At 36.5% G+C, this 16983-nt stretch overlaps 1 protein-coding gene across 1 annotated transcript in view; it reads left to right on the top strand.

Annotated features, from left to right (window-relative positions):
• Window positions 1-16983, top strand: part of TLL1 (tolloid like 1) — a 155930-nt gene that overhangs the window by 117573 nt on the left and 21374 nt on the right. The window contains 6 exon segments of the mRNA XM_042467856.1: window positions 3255-3357; window positions 6067-6183; window positions 7678-7823; window positions 8706-8901; window positions 11670-11795; window positions 13552-13712. Of these exon segments, the coding sequence (XP_042323790.1) occupies window positions 3255-3357; window positions 6067-6183; window positions 7678-7823; window positions 8706-8901; window positions 11670-11795; window positions 13552-13712 (849 nt within the window).

Here is a 16983-nt window from a genome sequence, read left to right as displayed (position 1 = left end):
GAAAATAATGTTTCTTTCAATTTGCCTATATGAATTCTATAACTTTTTTCCTTCAGTTCAAGTAGTTTAAACTATTATGCAGTTGAGCCTACACCATGTTAATATAATATTCAGGAACACTAGAAATTTGATTAAATAAGCTATGATGACATATTATTTTCCCTACAATAACAAACAAGGAGAAGAATCTCTATAGCTGTATGAAGAGATTAAGTTAATATTTTCCCGGTGCATTGATTTTTAAAATAAAAATCTTAAGTCCAAACAGTGTTGGCCATGCTTTAGTCTATTGATTTCATGTTTATCTCTGCAGCAATGGATTGTGGCAGTGGTTAGCAGTTCTGTGTAACAATCTGAGATCTGTGGGGCAAACTATAATTGAATATTGCAAACACAATTGCACTTTAAATTTTCTCTTTCCCTTCTTCCCCCTTTCTGTGTGTGTGTGTGTAACAACAGTACAACTAATTATATATTGTTAAACACATTCACTTATCCCAAAGTTCCATACATCCAATGAAGTGCCAATGCAGGACTTGCTTGCAGTACATCTCTGTCTGTGCTCCTCAATATTACTGCAACGTTTGGTGCAACCTTAATGCACCTTATAAAAAGCACAAACAAAATAGAAGCAAATTCAATATAGAAATTGCACTACAAAGAATTTACCCTTTTGTTTACCCCTAAATATACAACTGAAAATATTAGTACCTTTTTGAAAGTGGAAAGGGCCTACCGCTTAACCCTGGAAACTCCAGGTCCTCTCCAGCATCAGCTCCCTTCCTCTGAATCCAGCCACACAGTACAAGCCTTTCCTTAGAGTTTCCCCAGCCACTGGGCCAAACCAATACTCTTAGAAGTTCACCTGTTCATAGCTTAATCATCTACCAGCCCAGATTGTAGTCCATTTATTTCCTGAAATATTGTTATTCTAATTTTAAACATAATACCTCATTGACAAATGGAATATGTTGCAATGGTATATCCATACGTAATGGTGGAAAGATTCAGATGCCCACTGAAAACAGTAGCTTGTTGCAACTAATAGGCAAAGAATTCATAGGAATTTGAGAATCTTACTGAAATGATCTACTTAAATTTGGAGAAATCTTTGCCTCAGATGTCTTCACATTTGAAAGTCTTGCAGTACATGCTACACAGACAAAATCATGAATGCAGCTAACATTCAAATGGCTAAAAATGTATACAGTAGAAAGACATGCAAAATATATTTTAGTCTTTGGGGGGAAATATGCTCAAAATTACTAGAAAAGTTATGTAAATAAATGTGCACACTATGCAAAATGAATACGAATAGCCATCAACTGAACCTGATACAAACAGGGGATGGGATAGGAATGCTGGTGGGATTTAGAGAAATGTATTGGTGTAGTAGTTTGAGTATTGGAGATCAGGTTTTGTTTATCCATGGAAAACCCCTGGATGACCTTGGGCAAGTCACACTCTCTTAATCTCAGAGGAGGGCAAAGGCAAACTCCTTCTGAAGAAATCTGGCCAAGAAAATCATGTGATAGGTTCTTAGCAGAAATCAGAAAGAACTTGAAGGCACATAAGAAGAAATTGTGAAATTAAGACTGTTTGTGTGAAGTCGAAGGCTTTCATGGCTGGCATCCATAGTTTTTTGTGGGTTTTTCAGGCTATGTGGCCATGTCTTAGAAGAATTTATTCCTGACGTTTTGCCAGCATCTGTGGCTGGCATCTTCAGAAGAAAATGCCAGCCACAGATGCTGGTGAAATGTCAGGAATAAACTCTTCTAGAACATGGCCACATAGCCCAAAAAACCATCCTTAGCATCTGGACTTGGTAACAAATATTTATGCTACTGTCGACTTCTTTCTCATTGGCTGCTTGTAAACCTTCCTGGTTCCTATCTACATAAAACTACAAATTAACTAGAGAAAGTATTAAATGTCTGCATATCTCTTACAACCCATCTGAGGTGTTGGATTTATTAGACTAAAAGAAGCAATTAACAGTGAACCACCTGAATTTACTGTTGGAAAGAACAATGATATTTTAAAATATTTCAATAGAATTATGTTGCCATCCTTCCATTGACTTTTCTTATCAACAAAACCTTGCTGCTATACGTCTAGTTATGATTAGCTGCTCTAGTTATATTCTTGGAAAATAATGTAATAGCATTGTTCCCAATGAATTAATTCCTAGTGAATTGCTCTTTAAAAGCAACCTATTCATATTATTCATTGTAGTATATGAAAAGTAATTCATGTGGGTTCTTATTACACTGTTTAAAAAATAATTTGTTGCTGCACTTGTTACCTTACTGGTTGCTTTTTGCTAAATTCCATTACGCTAAACAATATTTTAGGATTGATAGAGGAATGACATGAAACTAAAAATTAAATGCTTTCAAAATGCCTCTAAAAATGTCTAGAAATCCCATATGAAAGTTAACTTTAAGAAGTAAAATAGAAAGCATTCCTCATGACACCATTTATTAAATTATTTTAAAAGTGCAACTTTAGTAATTTTCCAAGAGAAGTAACTGATTACGGGTAATTTTATTGTTTGTAACTAATTACACTACTTCTAAGTTATGATTGTTCTCAGTATGAAAGTAACCAAATATTCAGCCATTTTAACAGGGATAAATGGTTTCACAGAGGGAGAAGGGTATTCAGCCCAGTCCTATAACACACGGAGGATCTAGTTCTATGTGTGTTCTGCGGAAATACAACTCAATATCTGTTTGTTTTTAAAATTGGTGGTTCATAAATATTAATTTATCTTATATCTATTCAAATAGCCAAGTGTAAAGTATCAAAACATAGTAAAAATGTACCATGTAAGTGAGTTCATTGTGTATGAATTCTAAGGTAAAGTGGAGTGTTCCTGTGCCAAATGCTATTTACGCAATTCTAGTGTCATTATCTAAAAATACGTGTCAAGAATGGATGCAATCTGTTATGTTTGTCATGACTAACAAGATGAAATTCCAGATTCTCATTATGGATGGTGGGGTTTAGACAACAAATTAACAGTTCCCTCCTCTGCTTGTGTGTCATTTAGGGACAATGGGGAGTGATGAGATCTCATTCTCTCCCTCCCTCCAACACCCACAGATTGAGGTGACACTATTCAGAAGTTTAAATTTCTTAATATTGTGGATTCAGGGTTATCAGCCAGCATGTTAATAGAACATCCTTATTTTGGTTCAGACTTCAAACCAAATCAATTGTATGGTATGATTCTCTCATTTGCACTCCAGATTGTTTTAAACTTCACTACGATGGACCTCTATAAGAGCAGCCTCTGCTGGTATGACTACATTGAAGTAAGAGATGGCTACTGGAGGAAGTCACCTCTGCTTGGTACGAACATATCAGATGTGATTCATTGTGAATATCTGGAGCTTGGAAATCATATTCAGGGGTAGCCATGTTGGCCTTGTAACTTTTAAAATTTCTAAAGTTGAAAAGCACATTTTCTAACTAGTAGCTGTCTGTAAAAGGTAAGCTACTAAAACATTAGTGTTGACATTAACTAACATTGGTTTTAGTTGTCTCAATTTGCTTCTAGTCCACATCACTGTTTTGTGGACTTGAAGCAAAATCAAAATTTCCTGGTGAAAATCCCACCCCGAAAAGTATCAAAGTGTCATCACCACTTATGTGTCAGAAAGGTACACCCTTTTAAATGATGAATACTTTCTGTGTAGAACTGAGTAATGGGATCCAATTTCTTACCATATATGCATGTCAGTGAGTATCTAGCAGAAAGAAAGCATGCATTTTTCTTGTACATTATAGAGTACACTTAGAATCTTAAATATGGATGCATATGGAAAGTCACTTGTGGAATCGAGTATATTTTAAGCACTTGCCTAACACTTATGTTTGGGTAGCTTACATTTTACAGACCGATACTAGTTAGAAAAAAATTGCTTCTCATCTTTGGAGATTATAAAGTAATTTTTTTAATATAAGAATGAAGTTCTTTATGTGCAAGTGAGCATCTATTTAGGTAATATTAGTTTAGCATACAAGTAATATCATTTCATGTTAATTTCTATTGCTTGTTCATTTGCTTATTCATCTGCATTGTTTCTTCTTCACTGACATATAAGTTTTGTAACCCAAAATGTATCTGCCAGACACTTTAGTTTGTTTTGCCCAATTCTCAAATCATTTTTAAAAAGCATTCACTGTCTTTAGATTGTAACGTTATATAAACAGTGACATAGTGGAGCCAGGGCTTCAAGAATCAAGCATCAGGATATTTATAGCATTTTATCAGGGACTGTAGCATTAGCTGCCACATTATTGCAACTCACTTGTTCCTTCTGAGTTTGCTGTAATCCCACTAAAACTGGAGGGGGGATTGATTTAAAGAGGAGCAATGCATACAGTATCTATGAGTGTAAAGTTGAAGGCTTTATCTATGGGCTATCCCTTTTGTAATCCAAAGGATTTTGGGGTGCCTTAGTCTAATCATTAGCTTTATAGAAGTCTTGTTCCTGGTGAAAATGGCAAGAAATGCCTTTTTTATATAGCACAACACAGCCACCTGCATTTTTGCACACTCCTTAGTGGTGTTCCTAGACCTAGAGGGTCTATGGTGATGAGAGTCTGCACTTCAAAATTTACCACTACACCACTGTATATTACCAATGATTATTACACATATACTTGATAAGAAAACACAACACATAAATCTGATTTTATTTAGATGTGCACATGTCCACAGTAGGATGGAATCTGTCTCCTTTGTGCAATTAAATGTTTTCTCAGTTGTCACACAATGCAAAAATAAAGGAGATAAGAGTTGAAAGATTAGTGGAGGCTGGAAGAGGGACTAAAGGATCAGGAGGAAAGTATGATGAGAGAAGTAAGATTTTGAAACATGAATGAAAATGTGACTAATTTGGAAGACTTAGGGCACATCTACACTGGCCAGCCTGCCCATGGAGAATTCTGGCCCCATTATTGCCTTGGATTCATCCATGCTATATTGCCTGCTGTTGGTGGTGCAAATCACTCCCTCTCAAGTCAGAAACAAGGCACCCAGCATTGATCACATGATGAATTGCCTCACTGTGACTTCAGAGGGAGTGACTCGTGTCAGCAGCAATAGTGCTGAGCGACATAGAAGGGCTGTATGTGTAGACAGCTGCTCAGCATTGGTATGGAATGCTCCAGGCTTTCCAGAAAAATCCAGAGCAATTGGTAAGCTTTTAAAAACCAGTTTGAGAGGAAGATATGACATATTTGGTGTGGAACTTGCCCTACATCATGAAGATAGTCCACATTCAAATCAGGGATTTGACTCTGCATCATGAAGACAGGTCACTGTGAATTTAGGATGGGACCATTTTATTTGGCCCATGTAGACAAGCCCTTAGGTAAGAAGTTAAGACAAAAACTGTTAGGTCTTTGGTTTAGAATTTTCTGACACTGATGTAATTGCTCCTGTCATGGAAGAGCTTTGATATTGGACTGAATGGCAGTTGCATTGTCAAAGGATGTTGTGAACAACAATATACAGTATATACAGTGTGTGTGTGTGTTATTGTTATTTTTCTCTAACCACCAAATGTAGCTGTAGAGAGGATATATTCATGTAGGTATTATATATGCACATTCTCCAGACTTTAATCCTTTACGTACCCCCAAGTGGTTTAACACAACTCTATAGATAACACATTACAGCACATGTTTTTAAGCATGAGCCTGACCTTTTCACATGAAAAGTAAAGATTGGGGGGGAACTGCAATGGGAATATTGTCCGTATCCACTGCTGCTGCCTGCTGTTGTCCTTCCATAATCTGGTGTCCACTACAAGAAAAAAAAAATGGGGGAAGAAGGAATTGGGGTGTGTGGGGAAGGGGAACCTGCAAGGGTTTTAAATTGCATCTGACTTGCCAGTTTATTTGAGAGATCATTAGGTCTGAATCTCACCTAATTATCAGAATCTGCTTTCATCAAATCTAGTTTGGTCCTAAAATGTCTTGTGCAAAATAGAAATGTTGAGTTTTTGAAAACTGCGAGTTCCTAAAATGCATTTTCTCACTTTTTTCTAGGCAGGTTCTGTGGGGATAAACTCCCAGATGTCCTCACATCTAGTGACAGTAGAATGTGGATCGAGTTCCGTAGCAGCAGTAACTGGTTGGGGAAAGGTTTTGCAGCTGTTTATGAAGGTAAGCCATTCTGCAAATCAACTGGAGCTATCAGCTTGACTGATAGCAATGGCAAGTTTATTTCTATACATCTTATAAGTGCACTTAAGCACTCCCTAAGTGGTTTACTAAGTGTAAGTTAATTGCCCGCAACAAGCTGGGTACTCATTTTAGTGACCTACAGAAGAATGCAAGGTTGAGTCAACCCTGGAGCCCTGCCTGTGGTGGAACACACAACCTTGTGGCTATGAGAGGCTGCAGTACCAACATTTAACCACTGCGTCGCCTTTTATATCATATGAACAAGATAAAATTAACACTTTAATTATACCCCATTTTCAGTATGATATGAAGGAAAAATACAGAAGATATTTAAGGACTTTTTTCTAATTTAATACAATGAATAATATTAAACATTTAAAATGTAAAACATTTGCTGGATTGTACCCTGTATATGGAGATTTTCAAACCAGCACCTAAGCACTGGTAAAATGCAGCTAAAAGGTTTAGGAAGCGTGTGTGTGTGAAAGTCTGACATGCTTCCTAAACATCAGGGAATCATTGGCTCCTACTCCAGCATCCCTGAATCATTAGGGGAGCAGCAGTTTCCTATGAATGAAAAGTTTCTGTTCATGGGAAATTGCTGTTACCCTAATGATTCAGGGAAGCTGGAGGTAAGCTGATGATTCCCTGACATTTAGGAACTGTGTCAGGCTTTCACACACACACACTTCCTAAATGTTTTAGCAACGCTTTACCAGCGCTTAAGTGCTGATCTGAAAATCTTCAAAGTGTATGTCTTCATGTCTGTGGTAGAGTTGTATGTAGTAGCATGTGTACGTGTCACACACACACACCTTTTTTTTTTTTACAGAAACTCAGTGGGTTCCCCCCCACCCCTAGTTATTTTGTGCTAATGGAGGTTCAGTTTCTGATCCTGAAGAACTGGCTACATGACACTCACCTATCTTGTTCATTTGTACAATTCTCATTTATTTTAATATTATTCATGTGCTCAAATCTCACAGAAGACTGGACCCTTTATCAAAGAGAGAACATTTTTTTTCAGTTCTTGATAAACATACAAAGGGTGGCAGCATACCAAGTTCTGCATTCTCGTGGCTTCCTTTCCTACAAGAAGGGAATGTTCCATGCAAAGCACAGATATTTCCCATTGTGCACGCCAAGCATTTCCCTCTTGTAGAAGGAAGTCCCTACATTAGTAGGTCTTGGTACAGACACTGAAGCTTCTGGGTCATGTCCTGTGGCTTCAATCCAGCCTGCAGTTTACACAAACTGATTGCAGGCTTGATTGTAGTCAGTTTTAAATTGTAAATGCTGTCACGTGGCTTGGGAGAGTCAGTAGGCAAAGTAGTCAGACATTCTGATAGCTTTGCATTTGCAGTGCATCCAACTGTCATCTGGCACAAGTGATCGTTAGGTCCTTTTTCCTCCTTTAAATAATAAAACATAAATATTGAAAAAGTACTTAAATTCATTGTTAATTTGCTTCAGCAATTTGTGGAGGTGAAATACACAAAAATGAAGGACAGATCCAATCTCCTAATTATCCTGATGACTACAGACCAATGAAGGAATGTGTGTGGAAAATAACAGTGTCAGAGAACTACAATGTTGGATTAACCTTTCAGGCATTTGAGGTAAAAGCCTTTTAACTGATCTGAGCAAATCATCTAGTGGATAAATGACAGTGACACTTAAGGGAATCCTCATTAAGCCAATGAAGAAACAAAGCATTCTCTATATAACATAACCCCTACAATTAATATTTCCTTTCACTGAGACTTTTCCCATTGCATAAACTTCAAGAAGATTAAAGGGGTTTTATGTTATCTGTGTTATTTAAATTGGAATGCTTTAAAAACTGACAATAGTTTCTTTTGACAAATGACTAATCCTGTTCCACAAGGCTGCTTTAGGAATCTATTAAATAATAGGGCAATTATTTCTTTTCTAAATCTATTTGTTCTTTTTGAATAGAAAGCACTACTATTTCTTGCTGGTATTATTTAGAGATACCAGCATTTTATCATTAGGCTTGTTTGGCAGCCAAAGTTACAAATTTTATAACTATGAATCTTTATTTTGGCAATTCCATAATTTACATAATTTCTGTGTGGCATATAATGCTATATGCAGTGTACATACAGTGTATATTACTGAATGATCCTTTTAACTGTTGATTTAGATTAGAATATCACCAGGGCTGCAAAAATAGCTTAATAATAATAATAATAATAATAATAATAATAATAATAATAATAATACTTTTCTTTTACATATTCATGTCATTTGTTAACATAATCTTCAAAACTGTATATGCTTTTTAATTGGAAAATCCTACAGGACAAACCCTTAGAATTTCTGTTAGAAGATGGACAAGCTCATATACATAATTAATTAGCAAACATTAATAAGAACTGAGTATTGTTCTCAGTGTGAGGTATATTTTTGTGTTTAATTTACTCTCATGGGGAAAATGCTTATTAAGATCTCAATGAAACACCATTCTGTGTTTATAGATCGAGAGACATGACAACTGTGCCTATGATTATTTAGAAGTTCGAGATGGAACCAGTGAAAACAGCCCTTTGATTGGCCATTTTTGTGGCTATGATAAACCTGAAGACATACGATCTACCTCTAACAACCTGTGGATGAAATTTGTTTCCGATGGAACAGTGAACAAAGCAGGGTTTGCTGCTAACTTTTTTAAGGGTAAGAGTTTGGGAAAGTGAGAAGCATTTTGTATTAATGACATGTTTTCCTGCAAAATCCAGTATCATCATTCCTTTGCAGAAACAAAGTTTTCATACAAAAAAAAGGGATGTAAAACAAACATTGAAACATGCATAAAAAATCCAAAAACATTCTAAGAAATGTTGAGATTTCTTTTTCTATCAAGGATGAGAAAATATTTTCTCTGTGTTAAGCATTCCTAGTAATCAAGCTGTCTAGTTTGGGACTAGCAAGGGTTTCTTGACTAGTTTCATATACTGCAATAATCCAGAGTGATGTGCTCTCCTTCAAAGAGGCTTGTATCAGCAGAGGAGCACCAAGTTGATATCATTTTTACACAGCCTTTGTGCAAATTAACTAACTATTCCAAGTCTTTTCACTCCCTTCCAATTCTTTTTTTTATTTGTTTAAAAGGAAAAAAAATAGAGAATTGTATTACACAAAAAAATGTCAAACATTACAACATGCCAATATACATACATACATGCATACATACATACATACATACAAAAATTTGTATAATATTCTAATTATCGCTTAATATCCTCACCTTCCAATTCTAAATAGGGTACTAATTGTCTGGTCTTTCATTTTCTTCCTTCTGTGTCCATGTTGGTGGAAAGCATTATTGAACCACAATGACTCTGAGGTCAAGGTTCTTATATAATAAATCTGCATAGGTTAAGAGATATTCAAAATTTTATTGATCCAGTTTCTCAGTCAGAACAGTGCAAGCAGTACTATAAAGAAAGACCATCCCATGCTGTTCAGACACAACTGGATTTTGTTTTTTTTTTATATTTGCCTCTCTGTGGATGCTAATTTTAACATATTATAAATGGATGCTTCATAGCCCATGTAGGCTTACATTAATAGTGAAACTTAACCTTATTCACTTAAGCATAAGTTGGATTTCAAGCATCCATTTATAATATGTGGTAAAATTAGCATCAACAGAGAAGAAAATATTTTAAAAACCCATAAATTATAATCAAATTACTGCTAAGTGTGACATGCTGCTTGTGGAAATAATATTGTGTACTACCTTCCCTTTCTTTCTGATGGATCTTATTCCCTTTAATGTGAATAGAATTAAAAAAAATAAGGGATTTTAGGATTCAAGTTAATCTGGCTTTGAATATAATTTCAGGGTGACATACAGATTCAGTCTTGTGGAGATCAAGTGCCCTCTGAGTAACCTTTTCCTGTTTTCAATTTTTGTTAATATTTTATAAAGCCTTTATATTTCTGCAGGCTAAATTATTATGTATTGGCAACAGAAATCCTCAGGTATGGTTGGACCATCTGCATATATACATATAGTTACAAAAGCTTCATAGAACACTGTGCAGAACACCTGTTTTGCTGCTATTCCTTCCTTGGTGCACAAGTACTCATTTAGACATCATAGTAGATAGACTGTACGTGCAAAACCTACTATCCTTTTCATTAGGTAAGCTGGCTCTCCTCATCCAAGAGGAGGGGGGATGGTTAAACAAAGATAGAGAAAGCATGTTTAAACTTCTCCTTTTACATGACCTAGGAAGCCTAAATACCCTAAAGCCACCACATTTCCTATTTAATTTCGAAAGCTAAGCAGGATCAGCCCTGGTTAGTATGTAGATGGAAGAATGCCAAGGGACCCCCTCCCCCAAGTGCCTGGTTTATTGATGTGTGTGTGTGTGGGGGGGAGTTATTTTATATTATGTTTTTAACTTTTGTATGTTTTAAATTTTAACTTCGAATTGTTTTATTTAGGTTTTTTAATTGTCTGTAAAATTCTTGTTTTAATGTGTCCTACATTGTGAGCTGCCTTCGGTCCCTTTTTGGAAGAAAGGCAGCATAAAAATAAAATAAATAAAAATAAATAAAGGGATACCAAGTGCTGTAGGCTACATTTCAGAGAAGGGTGATGGCAAAATACATCTGAGTATTACTGTATATACTTATATACTAAAAATTGACTCCAAAAACCTGGATCGACTTATCCACAGGTCACTTCTCCCAAGTACTGTATTTTAACTCTTATTTTTTAAAAAGGAACCATCTTCTGGTGAAAGACAAGAGCATAATTTGTCATGGAAGTACTGACCCCCATCTATTCTCTCATCCATCCAGCTTTTAGTATGAACACAAACAGTTATGCCTGCTGGAGTTTTGCAAGTTCTTTGGCATTGCTTGCCTTTGCTTCATCCTTAGATCCTTTGTTACATTCCCCTAAATTTTACCCTTGATTTATCCTTGGGTCATATCAAAATTCATAATTTTGGCCCCCCAAACCTGTCCTTAACTTATACATGAGGTCAACTTATAGTTGAATATATACAGTACTTGTGTAAAAAAGACCCCTGTGAAAGTCATGGAGTCACCATAAATGAACAGGTGACAAGGCATACATACACACACCACCTGCCATGCTCAAGGCTGAAAGGGAGGGGGGGCTAAGTTATGTCTTCTGATTCTTTCCATATTCCAGCACTGTGCCTGAGTAGGAAAGAATACCACAATACAATTTAGAGCTATGGTTTTGGTAAAAATTGTATTGCTTTTTAATGAATACGTTACCGAGCCAAATATTAGATCATTCAAAAGCAATCTGCAGATACAATTGTGTTACACAAAGAATAAATTCGTGTGAATTTCTCAATTAATTTTTGAAGGAATTTCAGTATTCTTCCCTACAATCAAGGGATAAATGTGTGATAATTTTAATTTAATGCACTGCTGTGTTATCCATTTCTTCACAGAGGAAGATGAATGTGCCAAACCTGACAATGGTGGATGTGAACAGCGGTGTGTTAATACATTGGGCAGCTATCAGTGCGCATGTGATCCAGGATACGAACTTGGGCCTGATAAGAAGAGTTGTGAAGGTACCACTGTATCTTCTATGTGATGGAAATTATATAGTTTTACTTCATGAGATGCTTATATGGACACAGATTTAGGAATTTTGATATGGGCAAAGTCACTCGATCAATATATCAGATCCATGTCAAGCCTGGTTTTGTGAGTGTGTGTGTGTATCAAACTCAACATTCAGATAATTTTTGATAGAAGTCAATGAATTGTATGAGCATGTAAGTCTGCCTACATTAGCTTCCTGATCATTTACCAGCTCAATATGTTTGATTATTTTTATTCTTTGTGTACTGAAGTCAGCCATATGTTGGGCTGAAAGCAATCCAAAGTTTGAAAGCAAGTATTTTGCGTATCCAAACCACTTACTAAGTTCTTTGTTTAGCAACTACATACTCAAATAGGGTTTGGGAAACTGAAAAAAACTGGCAGAAAAGAAGAGGAATACAAGGAAGAAGAAGAGGAATAAGAAGAAGAAGGAAAGGGAGAAAGAATTGGCATGCCAACACTCTTTTTTATGGCTTCTTCCTTTCACTACCCCACAAACTAATTTGAGTTCTTGTCAGGGAGAGAGCAGGACTCACGCTAACTCTAAGATGCTAATGCTAACACTAAGATTCACTACGATTCCTAAATTGGAAGATTTCATAATTATTTTAATACAGGATTTTCTGGATTCTGTAGAAGTAAACAGTTCCTCAAAAGTCTCTTGTGTGAACAAATAAACACTTCTTGTATGAAAATACTTACTCTTGAAACTATTTCTTTGTTTGTGAAACAGAACTTCTGCATAGAACGTGGAATAAAATTATCTATGTGTGTTCCACTCCTAAGTGTCACAATTTCTGCTTATGTCTCACATTTGCCAAGAGACTATTGTTTGCATTAGTATAATATAATAATTAAAAAATCAGCTATAGAGGGGTTCTCTCTAGAATTAGATCTAGATCCTGCTGACAGAAGCAGTTTTGTTAGTGGTAGGGCTCTATTATCAAAAAGCACTAGATCCTGACTGATCATGGAAGTTAAGCAGGGTCAGCTCTGGTTAGTACATGGATGGGAGACCAATCATGATTACCAAGTGCTATAGGCTATACTTGAGAGACAGGAACTGGCAAAACCACTTCTGAGTGTTTCTTGCCTAAGAAAACCCTATGAAATTCATGAGGGCACCATAAGTTGAAAGGCAACTTGAAGTCACATGAACATACACCTATTGGATACTGGCATTTGATCCAACAAATGCTTCTAATGACAAAAGAGGAAGAGAGAGTTTCAAAACAATGTGAAATATTACATGTGGAGGGTCGCTGAAAGCAGAAGAAGGAACATCATTTGTTTACTTTCTTTAGCATAGGTATCTGTTGGACTACGAATGGAATAGTAACTCATCTGTGGAATGGAGTGGTACCATTAGGTTCATAATTAATACATGAATTACCCTGCTACAGGCTACCTTGCTTTTCCTTTAAAAAAAAGAAAAGAAAGAAGAAGTAGAGAGGTGGATGGAGCAGAGCAAATTAATCAAGCTGTTCTTTGTGTTTTGGAGAGGCAATATGTGCACATGTTCAAGACTTGCTTGCACATCTCATCACATGCAGGAGATAGATTCCAGAGTGCAGTTTTGAACTCATTTTCCTCAGTTAGGCTGTCCAATGCTTATTTCAATTTAAGCAATACTGTCGAAAAATGGATCTACTATTCAGTCTAATGTTATACATGCACCAAAATGTGACTGTACAAATTTTTAAGTACTTTTTTTCATTTCAGCTGCTTGTGGAGGACTTTTGACCAAACTGAATGGGACTATAACTACACCAGGATGGCCCAAAGAATATCCTCCTAATAAAAACTGTGTGTGGCAAGTGGTTGCTCCTACCCAATATAGAATATCAGTGAAGTTTGAATTTTTTGAATTGGAAGGAAATGAAGTAAGTTATTGCAGACATATACTGATGCCCAATTACATACAGGTATAACAACAGAGAGTGTTTTGGCACCTTAAGAGTGACAGATTGATTTTAGTATGGCCTTTCATGGGTTATAATCCATTTCTTCAGATGCATAGAATATAAGCATAGAGCTTCATACACATACATAGTCACACTGATCCACACACATGCACATAGGATTTTACTCCATGTATCCAAGGAAGAGGGTTATAATCCATGAAAACCTGCCCTAAAATGAATCAATCATAAATGTGTCACCATTGGTTCTTTTGATAGTTTAGACTAACATGACTACCACTTTGAAAAATTCTATACTGGAGGAATTGTTCAAATTGTAAGTAGAAAATATATTCAACTAATGCTGTTTCTTTCTTTGAGGTCTTTTTTGACTCATCCACATGGGTTGTTTTGTGCTTCTGCAAAGCCTCTTAAAAACACCTAGACCTGGGTAAAACATTTTAGGCAGGAGCTCTGCCCTTGGCCCAGTAAGTATGACTAGGTAGTATCCCCAATCTTCCCTTCAGTTTATTCTCGTCTGCCTTACCTTGCAGCAGCATATTCAGAATTTTAATTCTGTATCTTCAGTTTGTGAGACAGCTATTTATACTATTTTCTTCTATTTCTGACTACATCTGTGGACATTCCCCCAAACTGGAGGAATGAGTCTGTTACTCATTCCCCCAATTTTCACATTCATTCTCTCCCTGGTCTATTTTATTTGTTGAATTTTTTCAATGTTGGGGTTTCATGTGGCTCATGCCAATGAGGTCCTTCATCAAAAAGTATGCAGTATGCAGCAACAAAGGGCCCAAACAGACAGGCCAAAATAATGCTGCTTTGGGTTACTTAGGAGGTATGCTGTTTAAATGACACACGCATCTAAAGAGGCCAGAAGCTGTGCCAAAGCTGCGCTCCAGTCCTTAGGACTGGAAAGTGACTTTGGCACGGCTTCCAGCCTCTTAGGATGCAAAGACCCCCAATTCAGCATTTGCATTCATCACCTATTTTCAAAAGAGCCATTCCATTGATATGTTTGCCCGGATTGTATAATCATTGATTATCTCAGAGCCAACTGCATTAATACAATCACATCACTGGCAGATATAAGATAAGATCTAGCATAAGAAAAAAAAAGTAAAGAAGGAGGACAAGAATTGAGGATCTGATCCCAAACAGGACATCAACAGTTCAAATGCTGTGATTGTTATCTCTCTAGTGCCATACTTGCCAAAGTCTTCAGCTTCAACCAACCTACCAACTTCAGGGCTTACACTACAGCTATAACTTGACTTTTGCTTGCCCAAGATGTAGAGTTTTCCATCTGTAATACTTCTATCTCCACTTGTGACTCTGGAACAAACACAGAAGAACTTAGGTCTATGTATGAAGATATACAGTCTATGTCTTCTTTCTAGGAAGGCAAACTCCTTGAATCTTCTCTTTAGAATTGTTTATGTTCCCCTTCATTCTAGTTTTGCTCTTCCCCCACAACCCAATCATTTTTGTTTTTCCAGAAGCACTCCTGGTCATTAGACAGTTCATCCTTTTCATGAAATATTGTTTTTCTTTTATATACCGAATTCATTCCCTTTATATTCCAGGATATGAACTTCATTGTGTTTGTTATTTATTAGGTTTCTTCTAGTTCTTTGTTTCCTTCCTCTTTTTCTTGCTCTTCTCCTCTCTTCCACTCAATCAACAGTTCACCACTTTCCTTTATTGATCTTGCTTCATCTTCCCATTCTAAGTCCACTCCACCGACGGCTCCTAGTATTTGTACTTCCTCTCCCTCTTCATTTTCTTTCTCTGATTCTTCCTGTCTCTCTTCTTTTTCTTCCGCTCTCTCCTGTTCTTCTTCTGCTTGTTGTTTCTTTTTCCTTTCCCGTTCCTCTTCTTTTTTTCCTTTGTTCTTCTTTCAGGTCTTTATCCATCTTTTCCTCTTCTTTCAGCCACCTGTTGTAGAACACCTTCGCTTTCTCTAATGAGTCAATTTTGTAAAATCTTTGCCTCCAAGTAAATGATATTCCTTCTACCGGCTCCCATTTGTATTTTATATTTTTGGTCTGTAGCGCCTTTGTTAGATTTGCGTAGTCTCTTCTCCGATGTAAAATTTCACCTGGTATGTCTTTATAAATCTTAATCTCCACACCGTCTATTGTTATCTTCCTTAAATAACTTTCCTGTATAATTTTGTCTTTAATCTGTTCTCTCGTAAAATAAACAACAATATCCCTCGGTAGGCTCTGATTCCTTGCTGCCGCTGAGTTAATCCTGAAGATCTTATCTATATCTAATTCCAAATATTCCGGTGTACAGTCAATCAGTTTTGCAAGGACAGGGATCACTTTTTCATATAGGTTTTCATTGTATTTCTCTTTCAGTCCTCACATTTTGATACATTTTCTTCTGTCTTTCAAATCTCTCAATTTGTTTTGTTCTTTCTCTTGCAGTTGTTTCATCGTTAATTCCTGTGTTGCTCTTTCCAACTCCTCTGTTTTAACTTCTAACTTTATTGTCTTTTTTTTTTACCTCTTTCACATCTTCTTGCATTCCTCTTACCGTTTCCTTCAATTCATCTATGTCTCTCTTAAAGTCTTGTCTCAGTTCATCTCTTGAGTCTTTTATCTCTTGTCGGATATTCGTTTCCATCTTCTGAATAGCTTCTAATATTTTCCAGTTTGAGTCCATTGTCTTAAGTTCAAAAGATGGTCTTCTTGGTAAATTTTTATTTGCTTCAGCTTGTTGCATCATTCTTCTTTCTTTTTCCTTTTCACTTCCTCTTGTCACAATGGTTCTTTCTATTTTCTCCATTTTTTCAGTTTCTTGTAATTATACCGTTTGTCCTGCAGGTGGCACTGTTTTCCTTACAATTTTTCTTTTAGCTTATGTACTTTCTTGCTGCTTCTCTTTGCTATACTTCCTGTTTTCTAATTTGTAGTTTAGCCTCCAACCGCTGGATGTCTCTTCTTCCCTTCTCTCTTCCTTTCACCCTAATCACCACCCTTCTTGCTTTCTCTCCTTGCCAATCTTCCAACCTTTCTTTTCCAGTTGCCCACTGCCTGCCTCTCACGTGGTCCTTGACCTTGAAAACGCCAACCCAAATTGCAAACAATCCTCCTCCTCCCCTCAAAAGAAAGAAACAGGAAAAGAAAAAAGAGCAACTTTCAGGTACTTTACAAGCTCCAATCTTGGTCTGTCTCTAAGTCTCTTTTCTATCCAGTTCTCTCACTCTTCTTTCTTCCCCTCTGCC

Source organism: Sceloporus undulatus, chromosome 5, assembly GCF_019175285.1.
Source record: "Sceloporus undulatus isolate JIND9_A2432 ecotype Alabama chromosome 5, SceUnd_v1.1, whole genome shotgun sequence".
Lineage (NCBI taxonomy): Eukaryota > Metazoa > Chordata > Lepidosauria > Squamata > Phrynosomatidae > Sceloporus > Sceloporus undulatus.
Note: the sequence above shows the minus strand (reverse complement) of the source record. Positions and strands in the feature narration are given on the sequence as shown.